General features: G+C 43.3%; 1 protein-coding gene across 3 annotated transcripts in view; it reads left to right on the forward strand.

Moving 5' to 3' along the window:
• arhgap24 (Rho GTPase activating protein 24) overlaps nucleotides 1–25347 on the forward strand; it is a 566765-nt gene that overhangs the window by 360219 nt on the left and 181199 nt on the right. The window contains exon 1 of one of the 3 annotated variants that reach the window (XM_078543945.1): nucleotides 13946–14280. The exons of the other annotated variants lie outside the window; for them this stretch is intronic. Coding sequence (XP_078400071.1) covers nucleotides 14259–14280 — 22 coding nt within the window. The 5' untranslated portion in view covers nucleotides 13946–14258. Of the gene's footprint in view, nucleotides 1–13945; nucleotides 14281–25347 lie in introns of those variants that run through there. 3 annotated transcript variants of the gene reach the window in all.

Here is a 25347-nt window from a genome sequence, read left to right on the forward strand (position 1 = left end):
CCACCTTGAGCAGCATTTTGATCACTTTTTAAAGTCAATTTTCAAAAGTCTGCATTGACTGAAGTCAGTATCCTGGAAGTTAGGAATATGATATCCTTACTGGGCATGACAGATATAAATGCTTATCCTTTCATAAACATTACTATTACTGTCTGTTGTTCAGAAATCCCGAACCCCTAATTAAATAGTGTGTGCTCCATAAATTGATTTATCCCCATTACTTAAACTTGACACATGATTAAGGTCTCTCTTTTTAAACTTTTAGTGGATGAAACTCTATAATATTGCCCAGGAGGTTCATTGATCCATTGTTAATTTTGATTAAACCAAATTTTGAAGAGTACGATGTTTCTAAAGGTACAGAAGAATTACAATATGGATAAAGAAAAACAAAAGTAGAGCAACTCTTGACATCATACATTCTCTAGCATTTGTGCAGTTAACACCTAGACCTGTTTTGCAATGATATGAGTGGAAGTATGATATTTTCCGCAAGTTTGATAAGGTTAACTCATTAGCAAAAGCCTAGATATAGATCTGGACAAGTATATAAAAGCAAAATACTGCGGATGCTGGAAATCTGAAATAAAAACAGAGTTCTGGAAATACTCAGCAGGTCTGGCAGCATCTGTAGAAAGAAAACAGAGCTAACGTTTTGAATCCAATATGATTCTTCTTCAGAACTTGAAGCAATGTAGAAATATGATGAGTTTTATGCTTTTATGCAAAAGAGAAGATCTGGGTTAGGGTAGAGGGTGGGAGAGATTAAAAGACAAAGGTATCATGGAACAAAAGGCAAAGGGAGTAGTAATGGTTGTAGTGGAGAGACAAAGCATTTGTCCAGAATGAGTATGAATGGCAGAATAATGAACAAGTTTGTCCAAAAGCAAAAGCATGAAAAACAAAATTCAGGCCAGCACATGGCAAAGAAAATAAAATGGTGGGCAAAGTTCATGGTCGGAAATTGCTGAACCCAATGTTGAGTCCAGAAGGCTGTAAAGTGCCTAACTGGAAGATGAGGTGCTGTTCCTTGAGCTTGCATTGAACTTCACTGGAACACTACAGTAGGCTGAGGACAGAAATGTGAGTGTGAGAGCAAGGTGGTGAATTAAATTGACAAGCAACCAAAAGCTCGGGGTCGTGCTTGCAGACTGAGCAGAGATGTTCTGCAAACCGGTCACCCAATCTGTGTTTGGTCTCCCCAGTGTAGAGGAGACTGTATTGTGGTCAGCGAATACAGTATACTAAACTGAAAGAAGTACAAGTAAATCACTGCTTCAGGTATTGGAGTCCTAATCGTGGGAGCAGAAAATTTAATGTAAATGAAATTCAAAAGGATGGGTACAATTAAATGAGCTGTCAGAACAGAAGAACAACATTTCTGAAAGCCTTTGGAAAAGCCCACAAAATATCTCAGCTCATTAGTAGCTGTTGCCATGGCAGAGTGGAGAGGGATGAAGAAATGACAGGCCAAAATGAAGAGAAGTTCCAGGCGTGAGCCTGCAGGTGAATGACATAGCGACCCAGCACTTGACCCCTGTTTGATAGAGACTGAAGTGGTGCGGGTGCTGTATTAGCTGGTTGCTAAGAGACTTGGCATGCTGTGCCACTACATGAACAATTTCATATATTGCAGCCAAGTTTCAGACTACAGTGGACCGTTACAGTTACTGGATGTGCCAGCCCTAAGTTGCCCCAGACCCAGTGAAAGTTGTTCCACGTGTCAGTTCCCAAGTAGGTGTGTGTGTAAGCGACTGCAGTTATGCTATTGGCTTCTTAGTGGCTGTGACGAATCAAGGTATGATATTAATCACTCTAACATGCCATGTTTCATACTGTGACAGGTGGTCCTGAGGAACACTGTTTCTCCAGGGCTGTCCATTGAGTTATGGTGGATAATGAGGACAGACCCCTTAGACATTGACGGCGAAGGCTGTTATTTCTTGCAACCTCAGCCTGTTTCTTTCCCTTTCTCTTTTACTTTCTCTCTCTTTATTGCAGCTAAGCCAACTGCTTCTTGGCCAATAGCTGTATTAATCCTGCTCTCCCTCTCTAATCTCACACTTGGGCTATCCCCATCCCCTGCCATATTAGTTTAAATCTGCCCCAGTGAGCTATATGCCTCACCCAAAAGGATGAAGCTGTCTCTTTTGAGGTAGCCTTCCTTTGTCACAGAATTGCCCTAATGCCCGAAAATGAATTCATTCCCCCTGCAAAATGTTAACTTTCCTAATCATAATTTTCTTAACCCGTCCAACATGTCTACTATTTAATCCATTTAAAATAAATGGACCAATGTTTAGTGAAAATGGAATGTTGTAAAAATTAATAAGCTTTCACCCACTAATATTGCTACCAGTACCACAGAACCATGTTTGTTTAGACCATAGAAGGAGGCCATTCATCCCATTGTGTCTGATCTGTCTCTCTGCTGCAGTAAACCAAAACTAATGCCGTTGTTCTTCTCTCCCTCTCTCGTTGGTCATTTTGAGTTTGATAATTTTTTGTTATTGACAGTCAACCAAAAGAAGTGGCAGAAAATTCACTCAACGCTGACTTGCGTTGATTCCCGTATGCTGTGTACGCAGCAACCCCTGGAACTGCCTGTCCTGGTGAACAGATGTACTTCTGCAAAGCACCGCCATGCAAATGAATTATTCCCTATATAGTCTTTGCCTATGAATTTTTCCATTAGCTTTTTGGTAATTTTAAAAGGATTAACCAAATTGACTGGAAATAGTTTAAATGTCTTATGCTTCATAAAGGTGCTCTCTGTTAAATCCCTTGAAATGTGGAAAAATTAAAACTTCTGTCAATTAGAGTTGGCAAAGTAAAAGCTGACCATTGAGCATAAGCTCTCAAAAATTATGTGACATATGCCATATCTATCTTAGCCTATTCATCGAGATATACCCCGCAGTCAGCCCTTTGGATTATCAGTTTGGTTCCTCTGCCACTCATCTGGAAGTCATGCAATTTGCTTTCAAATAACTTCCTACATTTACTTTTTCTCCACTGTGAAGTACCTTATATTCTCCCATAAAATGTTAGACCTCTTAGACCAAAAAGCCCAGTTTTTTAAAAAAAAAGCTATTTTAAATAGGTTAAGCCATTTTTTTTTCATTTTGTCCTCATAACTTGAGCCACTGATTCTATGGGCTGGATTTTCAATTTCCATCGAGGCGGGAACGACTGTGGGTATTGTTGTAGGGTGGCCGAGTTGTACTATTAATGATGGAGTTGATCAGCAGGCACATCTTGGGTGGAAACTTTAAGGGGAGAACTTTCTCCCCGTTGGACGGGCCGGTCGGGAGCAGGTGCGGAGCTGATTACTGCCCGCGATCGGCTGCGTGCTACCATTTTACGCGGGCGGGCCAATTAAGGCTCGCCCAGCATGACACGCGCCCAGTAACGCTCAGCGCTACCTGTGCGGGCGGGGGAGGAGGGAGGGTCGGGGCCTGCGTGCGAAGGAGCGCATAAATCTCCCTGAGGCACGGAGCTGCCTCAGGGAGCTAAAGTTCAAAATGAAACTTCAAAATAAAGAAAGTGAAAAATCATTTACACATGTCCCCTCATGTCACAGCGTCACATGAGCTGGGATATATTTAGGAAATGTTCGAAAAATATTTATTAATTTCATAAACCCTTCATAAAACCTCATCCCACCTGTGGATGAGATTTCATGAAAACTGCCTGCCCGCCAACCTTAAGGTTGGACAGGCAGCCCTGTCAAATTAATTAATTAGTTTATCAATGGCCTTAATAGGGCCTTTGACAGTTCAGCAGGCGCGCAGCCGACTCTAGTGCGTGCCCGCCGAACGAAAGATCGGAATGATGCGCAGTGACGCAGTGATGATGCAGTGATCGGGATGCATGCCCTTCGTTACCGCGCATCATTTTACGTGTCGGTGTGCGGGGCCCGCCCCTGTACGCCAAACAGAAAGTGCTGGCCTAAGTTTATTTACAATATATTCAGCAGCAACTACACGTGTACTTTCAACTCCAACTCCATCTCTACACTGAATTCTGAGGTAGCCCGTGCTGCTCTCCTATTAGTTACTACAGATCATGCGATCTTGCCTAACGCGTATTATTCTTAAAGGTACATTACACACTAAATAAAACCATAATTATTAAACGTATGATTTGAAAATCATGTTCCAAGAGGATGGCACCGCATCCTGCGGCCACCGGAATGTGACGCAATTTTCAAAGAGAGGGCAGGGGACCCACTCAACTCCAATTAATGGCCTGTTGAGACCTGTTAATGGGCTGGCGAAGGCCAGGAGGCCATTTGAATTTATAAATCATCGAACTTGAACAGTCTGGTGCAGGTTTGTGCACAGCTGTCGGGCTCAATGTGGACAGAAGTTAAAATCACAGAATTATAGAACTGCAGAATTGTTATGGTGCAGAAGGAGGCCATTTGGCCCATTGTGTCTGCACCGGCTCCCTGAGCATTTTAACTTAGTGCCAATCTCCAGCCTTTTCCCTGTAACCCTGCACATTGTTTCTATTTAAATAATCATCCAATGCCTTCTTGAATGCCTCAGTCAAACCTGCCTCCACCATACTTCCAGGCAGTGCTCGCTGTGTGAAAAAGTTTTTTCTCACCTCACATTTGCTACTTTTAAACACTTTAAAACTGTGCCCTCTGATTCTCGATCCACTTATGAGCGAGGACAGTTTCTCCCTATCTACTCTGTCCAGACCCCTCATGATTTTGAAAACTTCTATCAAGTCTCCTCTTAGCCTCCTCCTCTCTAAGGAAAATGGTCCCAACTTCTCCAATTTTTCCTCATAACTGAAGTGTCTCATCCCTGAAACCATTCTCGTAAACCTCTTCTGCACCCTCTCTAATCCGTTCACATCCTTCCTATAGTGTGGCGCCCAGGACTGTACACAATACTCCAGCTGAGGTCTAACCAGTGCCTTATATAAGTTCATCAAAATCTCCCTGCTCTTATACTCAATGCCCCTGTTAATGAAGCCTAGAATACTGTATGCTTTAGAAATAGCTCTATCTACCTGTCTTGCCACCTTTAATGACTTACATACATATACACCCAGGTCTCTCTGCTCCTGCACACCCTTTAGAATAGTATCCTTTATTTTATACTGTCTCTCCATGCTCTTTGTACCAAAATGCATCACCTCACACTTCTCCGCATTGAACTTCATCTGCCACCTATCTGCCCACTCCACCAATGTGTCTATGTCCTTTTGAAGTTCTACACTGTCCTCCTCACAGTTTACAATTCTCCCCAGTTTTGTGTCATCCACAAACTTTGAAATTGTCCCCTGCACACCAAGATCTAGATCACTTAAATATATCAGGAAAAACAAGGATCCTAATACCAACCCCTGGGAAACTCCATTACAAGCCTCCTTCCAGCCTTACAAATACCCATTAACCATTACTCTCTGTTTCCTATCCTTCAGCCAATTTTGTATCCATGTTGCTACTGTCCATTTTATTCCATGACCTATAACTTTCCTTACAAGTGTGTTGTGTGGCACTATATTGAACGCCTTTTGGAAGTCCATATAGACCACATCAATGGCCTTGCCCTCATCAATCATCCCTGTTACCTCTTCAAAAAACTCCAGCAAGTTAGTTAGACATGATTTTCCTTTAACAAATCCATGCTAACTCTTCCGAATCAATCCACATTTTTCCATGTGACTATTAATTCTATCCCGAATAATTGTTTCTAGAAGTTTCCCCATCACCGAAGTTAAACTGACTGGTCTGTAATTGCAGGGCAGATCCTTACAACCTTTTTTGAACAAGGGTGGAACGTTTACAATTCTCCAGTCCTCCGGCACCTTCCCCGAATCCAGGGAACATTGAAAGATTATTGCCAGTGCCCCTGCAATTTTCACTCTTGCTTCCTTCAACGTTCTTGGATGCATCTCATCCGGTCCCGGTGCCTTATCAACTTTAAGTACCGACAGCTTATCCAATACCTCCTCCTCATCAATTTTAAACCCTTCTAGTGACTGAGTTTCCTCCTCTGTCATCATGACCTGGGCACCATCTACCTTGTAGGTAAAGACAGATGCAAAGTATTCATTTAACACCTCAGCCATGCCTCTTGCCTTTGTGTGAATCCCCTTGTTAGTCTCTAATTGGCTCTACCCTTCCTTTTACCACCCTTTTAATATTGATGTGCCTATAGAATACTTTGGGGTTTTATTTATGTTAGCTGCCAGCCTTTTTTCATAATTCCTCTTTGCTTCTCATATTTGTTTTTTTACCTCCATTCTGAACCTTCTGTATTCAGCTTGGTTAAACAACTTTTTTATAGTGAAAAACTTGGAGACCTGAGGGATCTTGCGCTGGATGATGTGCATTACCTTTCGTTTGGCCCTCTGCCACCTTTGCGCTAAGCTGAAGCTGCTGGCTCTCCAAAATGTTGCTTCTCTCTTCTCTAAGGCAGTGGCAGACCCCCTCATGGCTGCTTTCTGCCTTTGCCCCTCATGCCCCCACCTCCTGGAAATGCTTGGCACTAATGTGGTGTCGAGCTCACTTCTGGCCCAATTAGGGCATTTACAGTTGGATTTGGGGGGACGGTAGCATAGTGGTATTATTGCTGGATGAGTATTCCAGAGATCCAGGGTAATGCTCTGGGGTCCTGGGTTCAAATCCCACTATGCCAGAAGATGGAATTTGAATTTGATAAAAATCTGGAATTAAAAGTCTGATGATGACCATTAAACCATTGTTGATTGTTGTAAAAACCCATCTGGTTCACCAATGTCCTTTAGGGAAGGAAATCTGCCGTCCTCACCTGGGCTGGCCTACATGTGACTCCAGATCCACAGCAATGTGATTGACTCTTAAATGCCCTCTGAACAAGGGCAATTGGGAATGAGCAATAAATGCAGGCCTAGCCAGCAATGCCCGCATCCCATGAACGAATAAAAAAAAAAATATGACGCAGGATCAGGACCCGGAAATTATTCACCAGAACTGCAAAACCAGGCCCTATAGATCAGTACCCTGACACTGTCTCTGCACTGCCTGAATATCTCCCTTGTGTCTTGGTGACCAGAACAGGACACAGTACTCAAAATGTGGTCTAACCAGAGCATTGTTCAGTTTGATCGTAACATTCTCTGACCTTTATTCCACTCTTCTGGCTATATGGTTCAGCAACCCGCTAACTTTGGTGATTGCCCCTGAAAACCTCTCCCTTTGACCAGACTTTCAGCCACCTCCAATAGTACTTCTTGCAGACAACTTGGTGCTTGTTTTCACCCTAGGAGTGCCTTGGGATATTTTATATTCCTTCATAAATGCAAATTATTTTGGTTGTGCCTTTTGCAGACGAGTGGTTGTTCTATAGTACTGGTGATAACCAGAAAACATTCAAAATATATGATTGTTGTTGGAAAGTTACAGCCTAATTTTCAATCAGCAGTATAATTGGGTTGTTAATGATTCCAATTTTAGTGATCTGATTTTCCGACATGAATCCTGCATCAGTTAAATTATAGAAAATTTAGGTAAAAGATTTTGCTTCTCATGAAGAATAGTCTGTCAGCCCTCAGGGAATCAATTAGCTACAAATAATGGGTGTCCCTTACTGCAAAATCTCACAGCTGCCTTTTTTTGTTTATGGCCCAGCAGAAGTTGTCATATCTACCATCAGAACCTTTTAACATAAAAGATGTAAGATCACATTCTTTGCCTCAGGGAGTGCAATGCCATTTATGATATCATTGATGTCAGCTTTAAAGACCCTTTATGTTTTTCACCTTTAGTGATTCAAACAAGATTGGACATTTTACAGCCTTCTGGACTCAACATTGAGCTCAACAATTTCAGACCATGAGCTCTCTCCTCCATTTTGATTATTTTTTTTTGCCAGGTGTCAGTGTGAATTTTGTTTCTCATGTTTTTGCTTTCAGACAGAGCTGTTCATTATTCTGCCATTGGCACTCACTCTGATCAAATGCTTTGTTTCCTGACTACAGCCATTACCACTCCCTTTGTCTTTGGTTCTAATGACATCTTTGTCATTTAATCTCTCCCGCCCTCTATGCTATCCCAGACCTTCCCTTTAGTTCTAGCTCTGAAGAAGAGTCATGTGGACTTGAAACGTTAACTCTGTTTCTCGCTCCGCAGATGCTGCCAGACCGGCTGAGGTTTTCCAGCATTTTCTGTTTTTCTTTCAGATGTCCAGCATCCGCAGTATTATTCTTTTACTTCCCTTTAGTTCTTCTTCCCTCTCCCCCTTTCAACAACATAAAACCCTAACATTTCTACCTGCCTTCAGTTCTGAAGAAGAATGATATTCGACTCAAAGCATTAGGCAGAATCTTCTATTCGACGTGTAGGGCCCGCCCCCGCACGCTAATGCATAAAATGACGCATGGTGATGTGGGGCGTGCGTCTCAACGTCACCGTGCGTCATTCCAATCTTCAGTTCGGCGGGTGCATACCGGAGTTGGCTGTGCGCCCGCCAAACTGTCAAAGGCCTGTAAGGCCATTAATGAACTAATTAAAGTACTTGTCATGGCTGCCCATCCAACCTTAAGGTTGGTGGGCAGGTGAAGTGCCTAGACGGCCTTCGCATTTTTCATGGAACTTCATCCACGGGCGGGATGAGGTTTCATGAGGGGTTTATTAATTAAATAAAATGTTTTATGAAAATTAATAAACATGTCCCAGCTCATGTGATAATGTCACATGAGGGGACAAGTCTGAATAATTTTATTTTTTTATTTTTCCCGTCTTTATGACTGAACTTAATCTCCCTGAGGCAGCTCTGTGCCTCAGGGAGATTTCTGCGCTCTTTCACGTGCATACGTGAAAACGTGCATGCTCCGACTCTCCCTCCTCCCCTTGCCTGCACAGGTAGCGCTGAACCCTCCCATGTAAAATGGCGGCGCACAGCCGATCACGTGCGGCGATCAGCTCTGCGCCCGCTCCCGACCGGCCTGCCCGACGTGGAGAAAATTTATCCCCATTAACTCTGTTTCTCTCTCCACAGATGTTACCATACCTAATGAGTATTTCCAGCGTTTTGTTTTTATTTCAGATTTTCAGCATGCACAGTAGTTTGTTTATATTTTGATGAATAAATCCCTTTTGGCCTTCAGTATGTGAAATTCCCGGATGATGTGCTCTAACATTTAGGGCAATGCATAGCCAGGGTAAGTTGAGGAGGAAATTAAACAGAGATCATAATCTATCATTAGAGATTGGGCAAAATTTTGCCGTTGGCAAGCAGGGGCGGGGCCCGCTCGCCGATGCGTAAAATGACGCGGGATGACGCCCATTTAAATTTTCAGGAAGGTGGGGGCACAGCAAAATCAGCTGTGGGCCCGCCAACCTGTCAATGGCCAATTGAGGCCATTGACAGGATCAATTATACAATTAAAGGACCTGCCCGTCTAACCTTAAGGTTGGTGGGCAGGCCAGGAGCCCCGGCGGCAACTAGAAATAACATGAAACCTCATCCACCAGCGGGATGAGGTTTCATGCAGGGTTTTAAATTTTTTAATAAAGTTATTATGTTAATTATGAACATGTTCCATCTCATGTGACATTGTCACATGAGGGGGAAATGTTAGGGAATTTTTTTTTTTCTATTTTTAATATTTTTAAAAGTGTCAGTGATCTCCCTGAGGCAGCACTGAGCTTCAGGGAGATGTGCGCTCTTTCGTGCGCATGTGTGAAAGAGCACACTCTCACTTTTGGGGAATTCCCCCCCCCCTCCCCCGCCCGCACAGGAAGTGCATAGCTCTTCCCGCTGGACGTCATGCTGGGCGGGCCTTAATTGGCCTGCCCACGTAAAATGGCGGCAGGGCCCGCTTCTCCGGCGGGGATCGGCTCCCCGCCCGCCGGAGATTGGGTCGGGCCCGCCTGCCTGACAGGGAGAAAATTCTGCCCATTATGTCAGTACTTCTAATGCTTCTAGGTTTTGCAAAATCTCATAAATGCAGTCAACTTCTTTTTCCACTGATAGTATAATGCCACATGCTCAAATAAGCCAGTTGGTGAGGCTCTTGTCGGAGGTGGCTCTAAAAGTCAAAGAGCTGAATTGTAATGTTAGGATCTGCTCACAGCAAACCAGCTGATTCATCAAGTCAACGCCACAGCTCTGATGCCTGGAGCATCATGACCAAAAAATTCCTATCCCTCAGCAGCCATGTAATCTTTTAGGATAGGCAAACAAACTAAAATCTTGGACCAAAAGGGAATACTGTAATGCTCCTGTCATTATAAGACAATGTATCTTCTGACTTACTGTGTTTATATGGACCAGCCATATAAATAACTGTGGCTACAAGAGCAGGTCTAGCAATGGCAAAACACAAGGTAACCATCCACACACACTACGAAGACCATTTGTTTCCAGGACACTGCATCAACAATCTTTCTTCCCAAAGACAAGCCCACAGCGGAACAAGATGCCAAAGGAAATAGTCATAGCCGCATCACTTGAAATCTTCAAGACCCATCTCTAGATTATTTCCATTTAAATGTTATCATTATCAGGGCTAGCGTTTCAGCAGGTCATGCCAGGTTTAGCTAGCACTACAGAAATGTTGGCGGAATATAGACATTACTCTGTAATGCCAACCCAACTAAAGCCGAATCAGAGACTGGGAATCTGCGATGAGTAACTCACCTTGTGGGTGGAATCTTCTGCTCCTGCCCGAGACAAGGAAGGAGGTGAGAGGGCTTGAAATTTAGATGGGTTGGCATCAGGACTGATACCCGACACATTCCCGCCTCCAACTGTACTATGTTCTGGGCGGGTCGACCCTCCCGACCTGCCTCCACTTGAGACCCTTAAGTGGCCAATTAACGACTACTTAAGGGCCACTTCCTGCCTCCGTTGCAATTTTCCCAGCTTCAGGCAGGCCTGCCAACATGCGACCTGCATGACTGGTTAAACTGTGTGGGCTGCATGTCAGCTGGAGGGGGGGTTCCTTGATCTGCACTAATCTGTCATGATCTAGGACATAGACATGGGGCAGGGGGACATCTGCTGTCAGCCTCCTTCCTGTCCTTGCTGCCTACTCCCATGGCCCCCCTCTCCCTGTGACTCTCACCCTGCAGGGCCCCCACAACATCACTTACCTTTTTCCTGGGTCGCTTGGCGATCCTGAGACTCCGGGGGTGTTGTTCCACCAGCTGCCACGGCCTCCCCGTGGCGCTGTCGAGTGCAATAGCTGCTAGCCGGCAGCTGTAAGTGGGCGGGACGTCGTATCCTGGGATCGTCAGTCAGGAGGAAGTCTTGGGGCTGTCCTCTTAAGAGCCTAATGGGCATAAGATACACTGGCCTTCCTCCTAAGAGTCAGCACGTGTGTCTCGCTGCTTTTTCAGGTGCGAAACACCTGCCGAAAATGAAAGCTGACTCTCTAAAGCTTGTCCACCATCTACAAAGCACAAGTCAGGAGTGTGATGGAATACACTCCTCTTCCCTGGATGAGTGCAGCTGCAGCAAGAAGCGTGACACCATCCAGGACGACGCAGCCCGCTTGATCGGCACCCCATCCGTCACCTTCAGCATCCACTCCCTCCACCACTGATGCACAGTGGTAACAGTGTGTACCATCTACAAGATGTATTGCAGCATCTTGCCAAGCCTCCTTCGACTGCACCTTCCCAACCCATGACCTCTACCACCCAAAAGGATAAGGACAAATCCATAGGAACACCACCATCTGCAAGTTCCCCTCCAGATCACACACCATCCTGACTTGGAAATATATCGCCATTCCTTCACTGTCACTGGGTCAAAATCTTGGAACTCCCTCCCTAACAGCACTGTGGGTGCACCTACACCAAATGGACTGCAGCGGTTCAAGAAGCTGGTTCACCACCACCTTTCCAAGGACAATTAGGGATGGGCAACAAATGCTGGTCTTGGTATTGATGCTCAATCCATGAATGAATTAAGAGAAATAAGATCTGCTGCATTCCAAATGGGTAGTGCCTTTTCCTCAGCAAACTCCTCCTGGCTCCTTCAGGCAATGAATCATTGCTAACCCAATGAATAATGTGACATTAACTTTAAGGATCTTCCTCTTCTACATTCTCTTCCCATGCCTAGATACACATGAGGCAGATGAAACATATGCTTACATCTGTTTGCGCTAGTTTTTCCTTAATATGAATGGAATTGCAGGGCCACTAGGTGCACATCTGGGGTGTTTTCAAGTCAAAGAGGCTGCAAATTGTGTTGGAGGAATGGTTGGCTACGTTTTAAAAAGTCATACGACTTTAATTGGAAAGTAATTATATCTGTTGCGAAATGTGGTGGTTGTTGGTTTATGTGTTGGACCTTGTTTTCTCTCCAAATTATTCACTTACCAGAATTTCTTTCAAAATTCACAGTTTCATGCTTTGCAGCTGTTTTCTGAAACAAGAAAGGGCCACACACTGCATTCTCTGACAGATATCCCTACTACAGTGACCTCTTCAATGTTAATTAATCATATACACTGAGTTGAATGTAGTAATTATTAATAATTTGAACATTGATTTTTTTTTTCCTTTTGGTCAAGCCACTCCAAAGAGCATCTAAACCAAAAGGTTGCAGTAGAATATCTGCTTACTGAATATTAAGTACATACTCATTCCACTAATTTTAAACCCAGAGAAATTAGGCACAGGTTGATCAGAGCCAAAAAAAACACATGGGCATAGGTGCTGATAGAATTTAACAAGCCAGAAACCTGCACTGGAAAACTTTCCAACACTTGTCTAATTAAAACCATGCTACTCATTGGAGCGTTGGTCTGGAACTAAACATCTAAACCAACATTGACTGGTTTACCTTTTTGGGTCCCACCAATAACCCACTGTGGCTGGCCCATTATTTGTTGACACTGCACATCTGCCTAGCTCATGGTGCATTACCATGTCTGTCACCAAGTACTGACTTGGATCTAATTTCCCATTGCTTGGCTTGTTATCTAAAGCACAATTCCAAAAGGACCCACTTATCTTCCCCAAATTAACATAAATGCTAGTTGATCATTAGGTCACTGATGAGCATGGATTTGAGCTAGGCTGACAATGGGTACTTCTCCTGAGTGCTCCATAATGAACATAATTCATATGTGCATGTCTTGTCCCATCCATGCTCTTGACCGCATCATGGGCATACATCAAACTCCATTGCCTGGTCAGTCTACTTGTCAGAAGTGAGAGATTTCAGAAGGAACTCTTTACTTCTCTTCAGCCTAGTATGTTTGCATCTCTGGTTACCGGGTAACATATTCAAGTAGTTACTACATATTAGCTGCACAAAGGACAGTTTCCTTCAGCATAATGGAAAGATCTATACCAGTCAACTGCTTAATCCATACCATCATGATAAGTATTTGCAAGGGGACTGGGAGTTGGAAAAATCCAAAGCTAGTTTTAGCTATTCGATTTATCACAGACACTAACATATAATTGTATGAAAACTAGTTTTGTTTTACATGCTAAAGATGACTTTTGAGATTCTTGCTTAAAATTCTGTTGAGTCCAGTTGTTACTTTTTAGCCTTTAGCTGACAGTTAGTAATGTTCACAACATACTGTTGAGATATGTATGTGACATGCGATGTCATATACATATTGATTGATTTGTTTTCTTTATAAGGTCTGTCAGAAAACTGATGGTTGGTTAATTTTTAATTGTTTTAAAGCAATACGAAGGCCTATTTGATAAAAAGGAAATTTTGCAGCTCTGTGGCAATCTGCCTGATAGAATTTGCACTGGTGACAGTCACAATGGACCTTCATCACAAAAAAAACAGGTTTCAAGAGATTAATCCTATTGAATCTAATTCTTGGCGTCTGAATATTAAATAATTCTTATACCACTTGGCCCCAGAGGCTTTGTGGGTCACTAAGTTGGCTGTGTGCCTGTTGTCAGTTATCAGATTTACAGTCCTGCAACTTTTCCCATTTCACATTGTCTCAGCTGCTGCTTTGCACAGCTGACTCCCTCTTCATAGCTGTTGTCTCCCCCTCCCCACTCACTCACTCACTCACTCACTCAGAGCAGTCTTGGTCAGTTGAGAGCTGGTGTGCAGCTCACCTTGTGGTGACCTTGTGGTGGCTGGCAATGGGTACCTGCTTTCCACAGAGCAGCGGGCAGGTGATTTCCCAATCCTGTCTGATGGAGTCTTTGGAGAAACGGCAGTGAACAAATATTCTTCAACAGATGCCGAACTGTGTGCAACAAATTCAAAGCAGCAGCTGCTGCTGGGTATCAGGGTGAATACTCTCCCACTCGAATGGATCACATTTGTGTTCAAGGTGAGCGGAAGCTTTTACTTTTCTCTCTGAAAGATGCATTCCCCGTGACAACTTCATTTAACTCTCTTCAATACAGCACTCCAGTTAACTGCAGTTAAATGCCATTTCAATTAATGGTCTTAAATCAAATCTGTTAGGTGGTTAATCATTAATATAAGATAATTACTGTTTTGGTTCAACACATAATTTAAAAATTATCTGTTTGCTTGCGTAGTTATAGCAATTTTTCTTAACGCTAATGGAATGGGTGCCCTTTCTAGTCACAGGAAACATGAGATGACAAACAAATTATTCACTAATAAAGAGCATGTTAACCCTCATCATATCTACCTTCCATGTAACACTGTTGTGCTATTTTTCAGCTTGTGTTCTCAGTAAATGAAATGGACACCTTTTCTTGTTCACGGTTTTATTTTGCCAAATGAATGAAACTTTTGCGGGTGTGTTCAAATGAGAAGAAAAGGGCATGGTTAGTGTTTTATAGGATGACGGCAAAAATACAATTATTAGAAGTTAAAAGGGAAAAAAGGCTTAAAATGGTTATTAAAAATATTGAATTGTACTAGGGTGAGGGAGGAATGTCACCTAGTCAGTGAAAGGGTGATTTTAAACATGTGTTTTTCTAATTAATGCACAACATGGCATAAAATGGGAACTGTTGTTTTAGTTTTCACAATTTGTTCCTTTAAATCAGTTCTCACATAAAACATACACACACACATTTTTGATACTTGCCTATATCGACTTTGATTTCCTTCCTTTGGTAGATTATGTGTTCAATTTATTGTTTCTAATATCTCAATATGCCTTACGCCCTAGGGTAATCAGAAAATGATCTGGGCATTGTGTGAGGGTAATACTGGACAATATACAGTACATCAATAATAAGATTAAGGGGGAATTAATTACATTGAAATTGAAAAATTGACCTGTGCTGCTAACACAGATCGCTGACGCGACAACTTGACATTAAATACAGCTGATGTCTTCTGATCCTATTGTGTGAGTCGTAATGTCTGTCTAAAACATAGTTATGCTAATAGAGCATGAGAAAGCAGATCAAATAAAGTCTGGTAAAATGAACAAAGATCAAAGAGAAGCCTGAGGCAGATAAATACAGTGAATTGTCAAACTGTCCTGACCACTTTACCTTGTTTATCTGATTGAGTTGCTGTCAATACCATGTGGGAGGTATACTTTTTATTTGATTCTACAATGAATTGTGTCTCTCAGTGAATTATTCTATTGGTAAAGTGAGCGTTTGTTATTGTATCTGATGCAAATGATATGTATCATGCTGAAGTATGGTCAGCATTTCCAACTCCGGGATGGGGCATAAAAGTGGGGACAGCAGATAGGCTGCCTGTTATACATGCTGCCCGATTTTACTTTCCACTGACCTCAATAAAAAGAAAAATCAAGCGGGATCTATAAATGGCCCATTTTATGTCCTTGCCCAATTGGAAATTCTTCCCTCTGGGCTAAATTTTCCGCTGGTATGAACTACGGGCAAAAAGCAGTGAAGCACATTGACTAGCCGCCTGATAGTCTCAGCAGAAAAGCTGGTATATTTTGTGGACTGGGCCTCATTGCAATTCGGTTGGCAGTTTGATGGCGGAAATGAGTGCCCTGGAACAGCCCCCAGGATCTATCCACTATACTGCCTTAAATTGAAAAATGAGATCATATGTGTATCACAGGACCCCAATTTGCATGTTAAAAGAACCTACTGCTTGACTCAGCTGTGTGCCCTGGCCTCCTGATGGATGTCGTAAGGGAAGATTGCAGTGGCCACGTTGTCATTCTCCAATGTTTTCGAAACACTACCACTCCTTTTCTGCTGGGCAGAAGGCATCAAAATCACTCCCTAAATCTTTTATCTAATTTCAGTAAGATATTGGGTGGAATTTTATGCCCCCACCCCCCCAACTCCAGAGGCAAGTTCAGAGGCGGAGAGGTCGTTTGATCAGGCAGGAGGGCAGATACCCCACAGTCTTTCCGACTCCCCCAATCAAGTTATGGGAAGGAAGGGTGGAGGACGGCCTTTCTGCCTGGAGACCATTTGGGGCCTCATCCCATTGTCGCTGGAATTCTACCAGTGGTGTGCAGAGACCCTACTGAGTGTGTTGGCGAGCAGGGTGAGGGAAGGGTCCCATATACTCTGGCACTCTGTGCCCAATTGAGGGACTCAACATCAGGATGGGGGCAGGGGGGGTCCTGTGGGAAGGCAACCCCAGCCCTTCCAGTCGACACCCCCCTTCCTTTTTGCCAGTGCCCCCTGCCCTGGTACTCTGGGTATCCTGCCCCACTTACCTTTCTTCAGCAATCTATCAGCAGCCCCTGCCAAAACACTAGTGCAGTGCCAGCAGTGGCCACCATTGCCAATGGCACTACCAGTACTAAAGAACTGCCAGCCTTATCTGGCACCTCTCGGGAGCTGGATTTCCACCTTGTACCGCTCTTAATTCAACAGGATGCCCGGTGCTGCGCAGGGAAGTACTGGATTCTTGCAAAATTGCATCAGGCCTCCCAAAAAAGGTTCAGTGAGGGGAAGGGTTAACACCGGTTTTCCAAGAAGTGGATGTGAACATGTGAACCTCGAACAGTAAATTCTGCCCATTATATCTGTCGGGTTGCCAACCTTCCAGGAATGCCCTGGAGGCATCAGGCACTAAAGGTTCATTCTAATGAATCTCCTTAACATTGATGCAAGCAACCCAGGAGAAAGATCATTGAGGCATTCAAAAAAATTGCTTTTTAATATTTTCTACGAACATTTTAGTTTGTTAATTTATCGGAGATGGTTGAAAAAAAGGCTGTTTGACTGGTTAGAGTGATTTGAGGAGGGAGGTCATCTGATGAGACTGCCAGGAATACATCCAAAGTTGGCAAGCATAAATTTCAGATGATTACCGCTAGTATTGAGTGGTTGTTTTGGTATATGTATTGGGTAGGAAGGAAGAATTACTGTGATAATATTAAAAATGTAGCATCAACTGCATTGTGTCTTTTCTGAGTTGTGATTCTATGGTGATACATCTAACCTGCACACAATGGGCTTTTCTTATCCATAAAGTTAAAGTGCAGTGAGACAGAGCTTGCAGCCACTTGGCAATGTCATGATCCTGTCCCAAATCCCAGGGACAAGCTCATATCCTATTAGGTACAGGCGCCCATGCCAGTAGTGACAGGTAATTAACCAGTGGAACAAGTAAAATATCAAAGCAGCATCCTGCCATTCTGCAGTGAATCCCATCACTCAAGGCAACTCGAGATGTTAACTTCCAAAGGCTGTGGCCTCAGTGCTAGACTCTTGAATAGCAATTGCCATTTGCTTAGTTCCTGTTTAGGCCTAACAGGCTAGATAGCACCAAAATCTGCTTTCTGAATACATGGACACCACTCTGCCCTCTGGCGTGTGTCAGACAGGATTCCCAGGGAGCTCGGGGCTGCTCCCAGACATGCCCCCACACTGCATTCGGAACTGAGCTGTGGGCATATAGGCAAATCGTTCACCCTACGCCTGTCTTGAGATTTTTGCCGATGCTCAGAGGGAACAGAAAGCTAGCCAAGACAGATTCCAGCCAGTATTGTCTTGGCAGTGGAGTGAAGCTCGTGACCTTTGTGAAGAAAAACACAAGGAAGCGTAATGCCAGTCTTAGGCAATCACACCCTTCGAAGAGGCTCTTAAATGATCTGTGGGAGTGGCTCCTGTCCGTGATAGGTTGCTCTCTTTTGCCCTGCTGCCTTATTTCCCTCACCTTCACATAAAGCTCTTGACAGTGATGACTATGTTTCTAAAGTACTTACTTGGCTGTAAATAGCTTCAGGCCATCCTGAGCCCATGGTAGGTCTTATATCAGTGTAAAACATCTTTTTATTTTCTTCATTCATCAGGATAGCATAGAGAGGTATACCCATGGAGGATGCCACACCTTCTCTGGAGTGAGTCTGAGTATGTGGAAGGGTGAGGAGAGGGGTAAAATAACATGGGAGTAGGGTGAGACTTTAACACTATAAGGGTGGGTCAAGTGAAAACCATGGTGAACAAAGCTGAACGAAACAGGTTGAAACTAGATGAAGAGGACACTTAATAGAACACATACCTTCGCCATGCTATGTTAACTCAACATTATTACAACAATGCAGCTCTTCCTGGAGGCATTTCCCTGCCTGGTTGATGGTCTATAACTACAAAGCTGAAAAACTAAATTGTTTTATTAAGAGTTTCCATCTCACTGAAGAGTCTTCAGGCCAATCCGCACCCAACAATCTGCTCTGAAAACTCTGCTCTCGTTTGACAGGTGTGACAAATTCCACCACATCAGCTGAGACAATCCAGAACATTCTAAAACAATTAACAACATACTAAATAAAACAACCTAGAACATTCTAAAAGAAAAAAAATTCAATTCACCCTGAACCCCAATGTTAACGGGTTCTTTATAAAAATTCCAGAATCTGGATCCAGATCCATAAATTTGCCAAAACACTAATCAGTTCTTCCTTGGACCATACCCTATCTGTGTATCAAAATTTGTGGAAATCTGTCCATTAGTTTTTCAGATACTTTGTTTACCGACAAACAGACTAACAGGGGCAAAAACATTATCTCTGCCCACCTTCAGTGGCAGGGCTAAATATACCTGTGAAGCCAGAAGTTGGCAAACAATGTGTGTTTTTAAAACTCTCAAGCTCCTCACTTCTATCTGAACAAGTGACAGGGGAGAGCAGCTGTCCTTGGTGTGGATTACCTGATTTTCCCAGATCTCAATAGTAGTAAAACAGTAAGACTTTCCCGACCACAGTGAAACCAGGTCAGTGGTGCTTCTTTGCAATTTTTGGCATAATAGCAGTGTAATATCTGCATGATGATGAAAATAGTAGGGAAAGGTAGAGCCATAATCAAAAATTTATGGGCAATATCACACTCTACTCTGAGCCGCTCAGATTGTCCCTGTTGAAATAGTCTTGTTTTGTTTTGTATTCATTGCTGGCCTACTGGCAGGAAACATAACAATAAGACCTTTGTGACCTCAGCTGTAATGGTTGATATAGTGTTCAATCAAATAGCAGTGACAACCTTGCACCATCGTATAATGCTGGGCAAGGATACTTAATCTGTAAAAGAACAATTGTCTGAAGTAATTGCCTAAAATCGAAGTAAATATTTCCTCAGCCAATGCAACTTTTCATCTTATCCCGTTGTGTTTTTATTTTGAATTGCACGTACACACACACATGCGTGCACACACACACATGTGTGCGCACACACACTCTCTCACACTAAGGCAGTGATCTCTGTGTACATGTTGGAGTACCCACAAATGGCCAAATGGATTTTAATGAAGTCTAAGGATTAAGTGTTGAGTTCAGTACAGTTAACTCCACTGAAATAGATACTGATGAACAAATCATTAATGGATAAAATATCATGACACAAAACTTTCTCTTATGATTCCCAAGACGACCACATCGGCTGGGATTTTCCAGCCCCGGCACCGGCAGGTGAGCTGCTCGCTGGTGTAGGGGGCCAGAAAATCTCGCCCATTGTTTCAGCAAGTTCAATATAACTTTTTAAATGACTCAAATTAAAGACAACAGCTCTTCCTTGAAATACTTGCATACTATGATAACAGCAGTGCCACTCAAGTGGGCATTAATTGCCCACTTAAGGGCATCAGTTTGCAGTGGGGTGCGAAGGCTGTCCAAAGCCTTGCCATGGACTTAATCAGGATGGAGGCGGGAAGGCGGTGTGATCCCCACCCGCCTCCCTCTCACCTGATTAAATGCCCCCATTCCATCAAACTTGCCAGGGGGAGGGCATTAAATTCAGTCCACAGTGACCTCCCCAACTCTGATTTCCCCAAAATGTTTGTAACTCACTTGTGATCCACTGTACTTCAAAAGCAGCAAAACTGTGGAAATGGTGAGAGACAACAACCACAGCAGAAACAATGGTAAAATAGGTTTTCAGAATAGCTAGGTTCAATGAATGGTTCACAAACAAATTGTTCATTTAAGGAAGCTCCACAAGAATTTGATCCCAAAGTTTTGCTGAGAAGCTACATTAGCCAGTATGCTAACATAGTTGGAGCAATACACTTCTCAGCTGTAATAATCATTAAAATTAATTATCACAAAATATTAGGAAATACTAAACATAAGTACTGAAGGCAATGAAACAATAGAATGGGAACATTCAATAATACACATTGACAGTGATAATATACAATGATATTGGGCGTTCAATTTCCTCTGAAGAATTTTCATTGCATTGTTTAACACATTCATGTCAGTTTTATATACACTTTTATTGATTATTAAACTATCACTAATTTATATATAAATTTGAAAAAAAGTGAATTAAAATAGGAATTTGATACAAATATACAGCGGTATTCTAAAGCAGCACCGATGAATTTTATCCAATAAATGTTAACCGAATAATACACATTGACATTAATATAGTAACACACAATGACAGTTGCTGATTCAATGACACGTAATTATGCTATGATCCAAATCCAAACATTCTATCTGCTTAATTAACAGCTTTATAATTGATTCTTCTAATGAAAGGAGAGAGTAGCTCTGGGGTAAGTTACATGATTATTAAGCACTTATCCCAATGTTCCATTTCCTTGATGAAACAACACAGTGGATGCACTCCAGTAATGTTAACCAACAGGATTACCTTGGAATGTGGCCATGCCCCAGCATTGTGGTGTCCCTTGGTATAGTTTGTTTGGAGGCCAGCTTTTATTAATTGAGTGATCAAGTTTCCAAAGTGCTTTATTCAGACAGATAAAAAAAATTAGAACACGTTCAATGCAGTGGATATCACTTGGTTGTAAAATTTCGGAATTCTACCTCTGCAAATGCAACGATGACTTGCGGCACTTTGTCAAATCTCTCGATAGTATGAAAATTGGATCAAATGTCTGGGACATCAAATACATGTGTAATTTTGATCTGATTGCTGGGGTGTATCTGAGTATTCATCTCTATCTTGAACTCAGAAGAACCGGTGCCCAAGAGAATACCAATAATCTTTGGGAAATCAGTAGCTTTCGGCTACCAGGCTATTTATCGAGTGGACCTGAAAGCATCAGTTCCCCATCCAGCCAGGCTGCCAACCAGCCAGATTCATTAGATTGAAAACTGAATAGTTATCAAGAGCTGCTTCTGGGGAGTTCAACACTAATGGCTTTGCAATTAAAAGATATCAATTAATACACCATGCCAATTAGTCTTGGGTTGCTGCTGTGATACTCATAGACATGTTTTTCCCCACTATGCAATTTCTAACCATACATGCCAAATGTTGGCGTTTTCTCATCCAGATGTACTAAGTAAAACCAATTTTAAAGTAGTCAGTCACATGTCATAGATAGTTATATATATGAACTTCCTTATGAGCTGAATTGTGACAGAACACCTATTCATCAGAGGAGAATTTAATTAACATTTGCAATTATTATCCCTGGAGGCTCTTCCCCCTTTAACACTTTAAAGGAATAAATTTCCTTGCCGTTTCCATTGTACTTCCAATGCAGGAATGTCATTGAATTGTTTTTAATGAGAAAAATCAGCTTTTCACCCAATTTTGACTTGTAAAAGGCTTCTCCCCACTAAACATCCATGTGGTCCTGAAACATCCAACCCTACTGACAACACATCAGCCTCCTCTACGCTTCCATGCACGTGCCAATTACCATCACCTGTGTGCAGACATGAACACTACACAAGTGATCCCTTTCCTTTGTGACTCTAACCTCTGTCAGGAACTAAGCACCAAGTAAGTGTGCATTTTGGTTTACTACACCTTTTTCTTCACACCGTGTTTCCCCCATCACCCGAGTGCCCACATGTGCCTTTGTTTAGCTTTTCCTGTGCTTCTTCTAGGTGATACCTGCGGGAGAAGATTGCAGGAAGTGGTTGGCAGCTCAAGCTGTACGCAAGGCTCATGAGGCTGAGGTGGTCCTTGTCTCATGCCAGCCTTGTCCCTGGCACACTGTTGTCTCCTCTCACATTCCACTGATGTGGATGGTGAGGTGAGAGTGATTGCCCTTGACATCAAGGCCGCACTTGACCAAGTGTGGCATCAAGGAGCCCTGGCAAAACTGGAGTCAATGGGAATCAGGCGGAAAACTCTCCGCTGGTTGGAGTCATACCCAGCACAAAGGAAGATGGTTGTGGTTGTTGGAGGTCAATTATCTCGGTTCCAGAACATTGCTGCAGGAGTTCCTCAGGTTAGTGTCCTAAGCCCAACCATCTTCAGCTGCTTCATCAATGACTTTCCTTCCATCATAAGGTCGGAGGTGGGGATGTTCGCCGATGATTGCACAATGTTGAGCACCATTCACGACTCCTCAAATACTGAAGCAGTCTATGTCCAAATGCAGCAAGACCTGGACAATATCTAGGCTTGGGCTGACAAGTGGCAAGTAACATTGCTTGGTACTTGTGTGACGTGAATGACAATCTCCAACAAGAGAGAATCTAACCACCACCCTTGACAATTAATGGTATTACTATCACTGAATCCCCCACTATCAACATCCTGAGGGTTACCATTGACCAGAAGCTGAACTGGAATAGCCATATAAATACTATGGCCACAAGAGCAGTTTGAGGCTAAGAGTCCTGTAGTGAGGAACTCACCTTCTGACTCCCCAAAGCTTGTACACCATCTACAATGTACAAGTCAGGAGTGTGATGGAATACTCCCCACTTGCCTGAATGAGTGCAGCTCCCACAGCACTCAAGAAGCTTGACACCATCCAGGACAAAGCAGCCTGCTTGATTGGCACCCCATCCACAAACATTCTCTCCATCCACCACTGACGCACAGTGACAACAGTGTGTACCATCTACAAGATGCACTGTAGGAATTCACCAAGGCTCCTTAGACAGCTCCTTCCAAACCCACAACCACTACCATCTAGAAGGACAAGGGCAGTAGATAGATATGAACGCTACCACCTGGAAGTCACCCTCCAAGTCACTCACCACCCTGACTTGGAAATATATCGCTGTTCCTTCACTGTCACTGGGTCAGAATCCCGGAACTCCCTCCCTTACAGCACTGTGGGTGTACGTACACCACATGGACTGCAGTGGTTCAAGAAGGCAGCTCACCACCACCTTCTCAAGGGCAGTTAGGAATGGGCAATAAATGCTGGCCCAGCCAGCGAAGCCCACATCCGATGAATGAATATTAAAAAAATGGTTGGAAACCTGGCACACTGCAGTTCTGAGACGGTGAAATATCACTCAGCTCAGACTCCTGAGTGGTTTTGTTCTAATTATCTTCTGCACCACTACCACAACTGCCATCAGCTTCCTCCTCCTATGTCACACAATGCTGTGATGGATCTGAAGGAGAGGAGTGTAGAATCCTAGTAATGTGTTACAGGATGGGCTGAATGACCTTTCTCTGTGCCATAACCTTTCTATGTTTCTCTGGTCCCCCTCATTCCTTGCGATTAAGGAAATAGAGAAGGAGATGCAAAATTGTGGCTGGCTAGTGCTTCATAGGGATGCCAAGGTGACTGTGTAGCTGCTCAGTCAGTAACCCAGTGCTGGTAAGATGCCAACAACTGGGCAATACCCCATGGTAAGAATTATGTACTCAGGGTGGTGGGAAAGTGAAAGTCGCTACCGCATAGAATGTTTGAGGCAAATAGTATTGATGCATTTCAGGAGAAGTTGGATAAGCATATAGAATCAGAGAATGATTCCTGCATGAAAGGAGACCAGTCAGCCCATTGTGGGGAGAAAGGAGGGAGGATCATGAGCAAGACTATCCACATCAATCTGGTGGACTGAATGGCCTCTATGCTCTAAGTTTCAACGTGCATACCGTCCCATGAGTTCTTTTGTCTTTTCCTCAAAGGAAATGAGGTTCTTAAGGTTAGAGAGCCTCTCCAGCACCTCTCTGCCAATTTGTTCTGCAAGATAGAGTGAGTTAATATAAGGCCAGAAGTTGGGGCATGTATGCCAGTTGATGCAGAGATGATGTAATGGATGTGGGGCGATGAGGCAGTTCAGATAGATGCAAGGATATTAGGGCTGTGTATGTAAGTAATTGTTGTGAACGGGCTGGAAAGCCATAGTGCAAGAAGGCAAATTGAAGGCACTCTGAAGGTTGCATTTTTTAAAATTCATTCATCGGATGTGGGCTTCGCTGGTTGGACCAGCATTTATTGCCTATCCCGAGATGCCCTTGAGAAGGTGTTGGTGAGCTGCCTTCTTGAACCGCTGCAGTCCTTTTGGGGTAGGTGTTGTTAGGAAGAGAGTTCCAGGATTTTGATCCAACGACAGTGAAGGAACGGCGAAATATTTCCAAGTCAGGATGGTGAGTGACTTTGGAGGGGAACTTCCAGATGGTGGTGTTCCCATCTATCTGCTGCCCTTGTCCTTCTGGATGATAGCGGTCGTGGGTTTGGAAGGTGCTGTCGAAGGAGCCTTGGTGAATTCCTGCAGTGCATCTTGTAGATGGTACACACTGCTGCCACTGTGCATCGGTGGTAGAGAGAGTGAATGTTTATGGATGTGGTGCCAATCAAGCAGGCTGATTTGTTCAGGATGGTGTCAAGCTTCTTGAGTGTTGTGGGAGCTGCACTCATTCAGGCAAGTGGGGAGTATTCCATCACACTCCTGACTTGTGCCTTGTATATTGTGGGCAGGCTGTGGGGAGTCAAGAGATGAGTTACTCATCGCATGATTCCTAGCCTCTGACCTGCTCTTGTGGCCAAAGTATTTATATGGCTAGTCCAATTCAGTTTCTGGCCAATAGTAACCTCCAGGACATTGATAGTTGGGGATTCAGTGATGGTAAAACCATTGAGCATCAAGGGGTGATGGTTGGATCCTCTCTTGTTGGAGATGGTCATTACCTGATACTTGTGTGGCGCGAATGTTGCTTGCCAGTTGTCAGCCCAAGCCTGGATATTGTCCAGGTCTTGCTGCATTTGGACATGGACCGCTTCAGTATCTGAGGAGTTGTGAATGGTGCTCAACATTGTGGAATCATCAGCGAACATCCCCACTTCTGACCTT

Source organism: Cetorhinus maximus, chromosome 1 (assembly GCF_964194155.1).
Source record: "Cetorhinus maximus chromosome 1, sCetMax3.hap1.1, whole genome shotgun sequence".
Taxonomy (NCBI): Eukaryota; Metazoa; Chordata; class Chondrichthyes; order Lamniformes; family Cetorhinidae; genus Cetorhinus; species Cetorhinus maximus.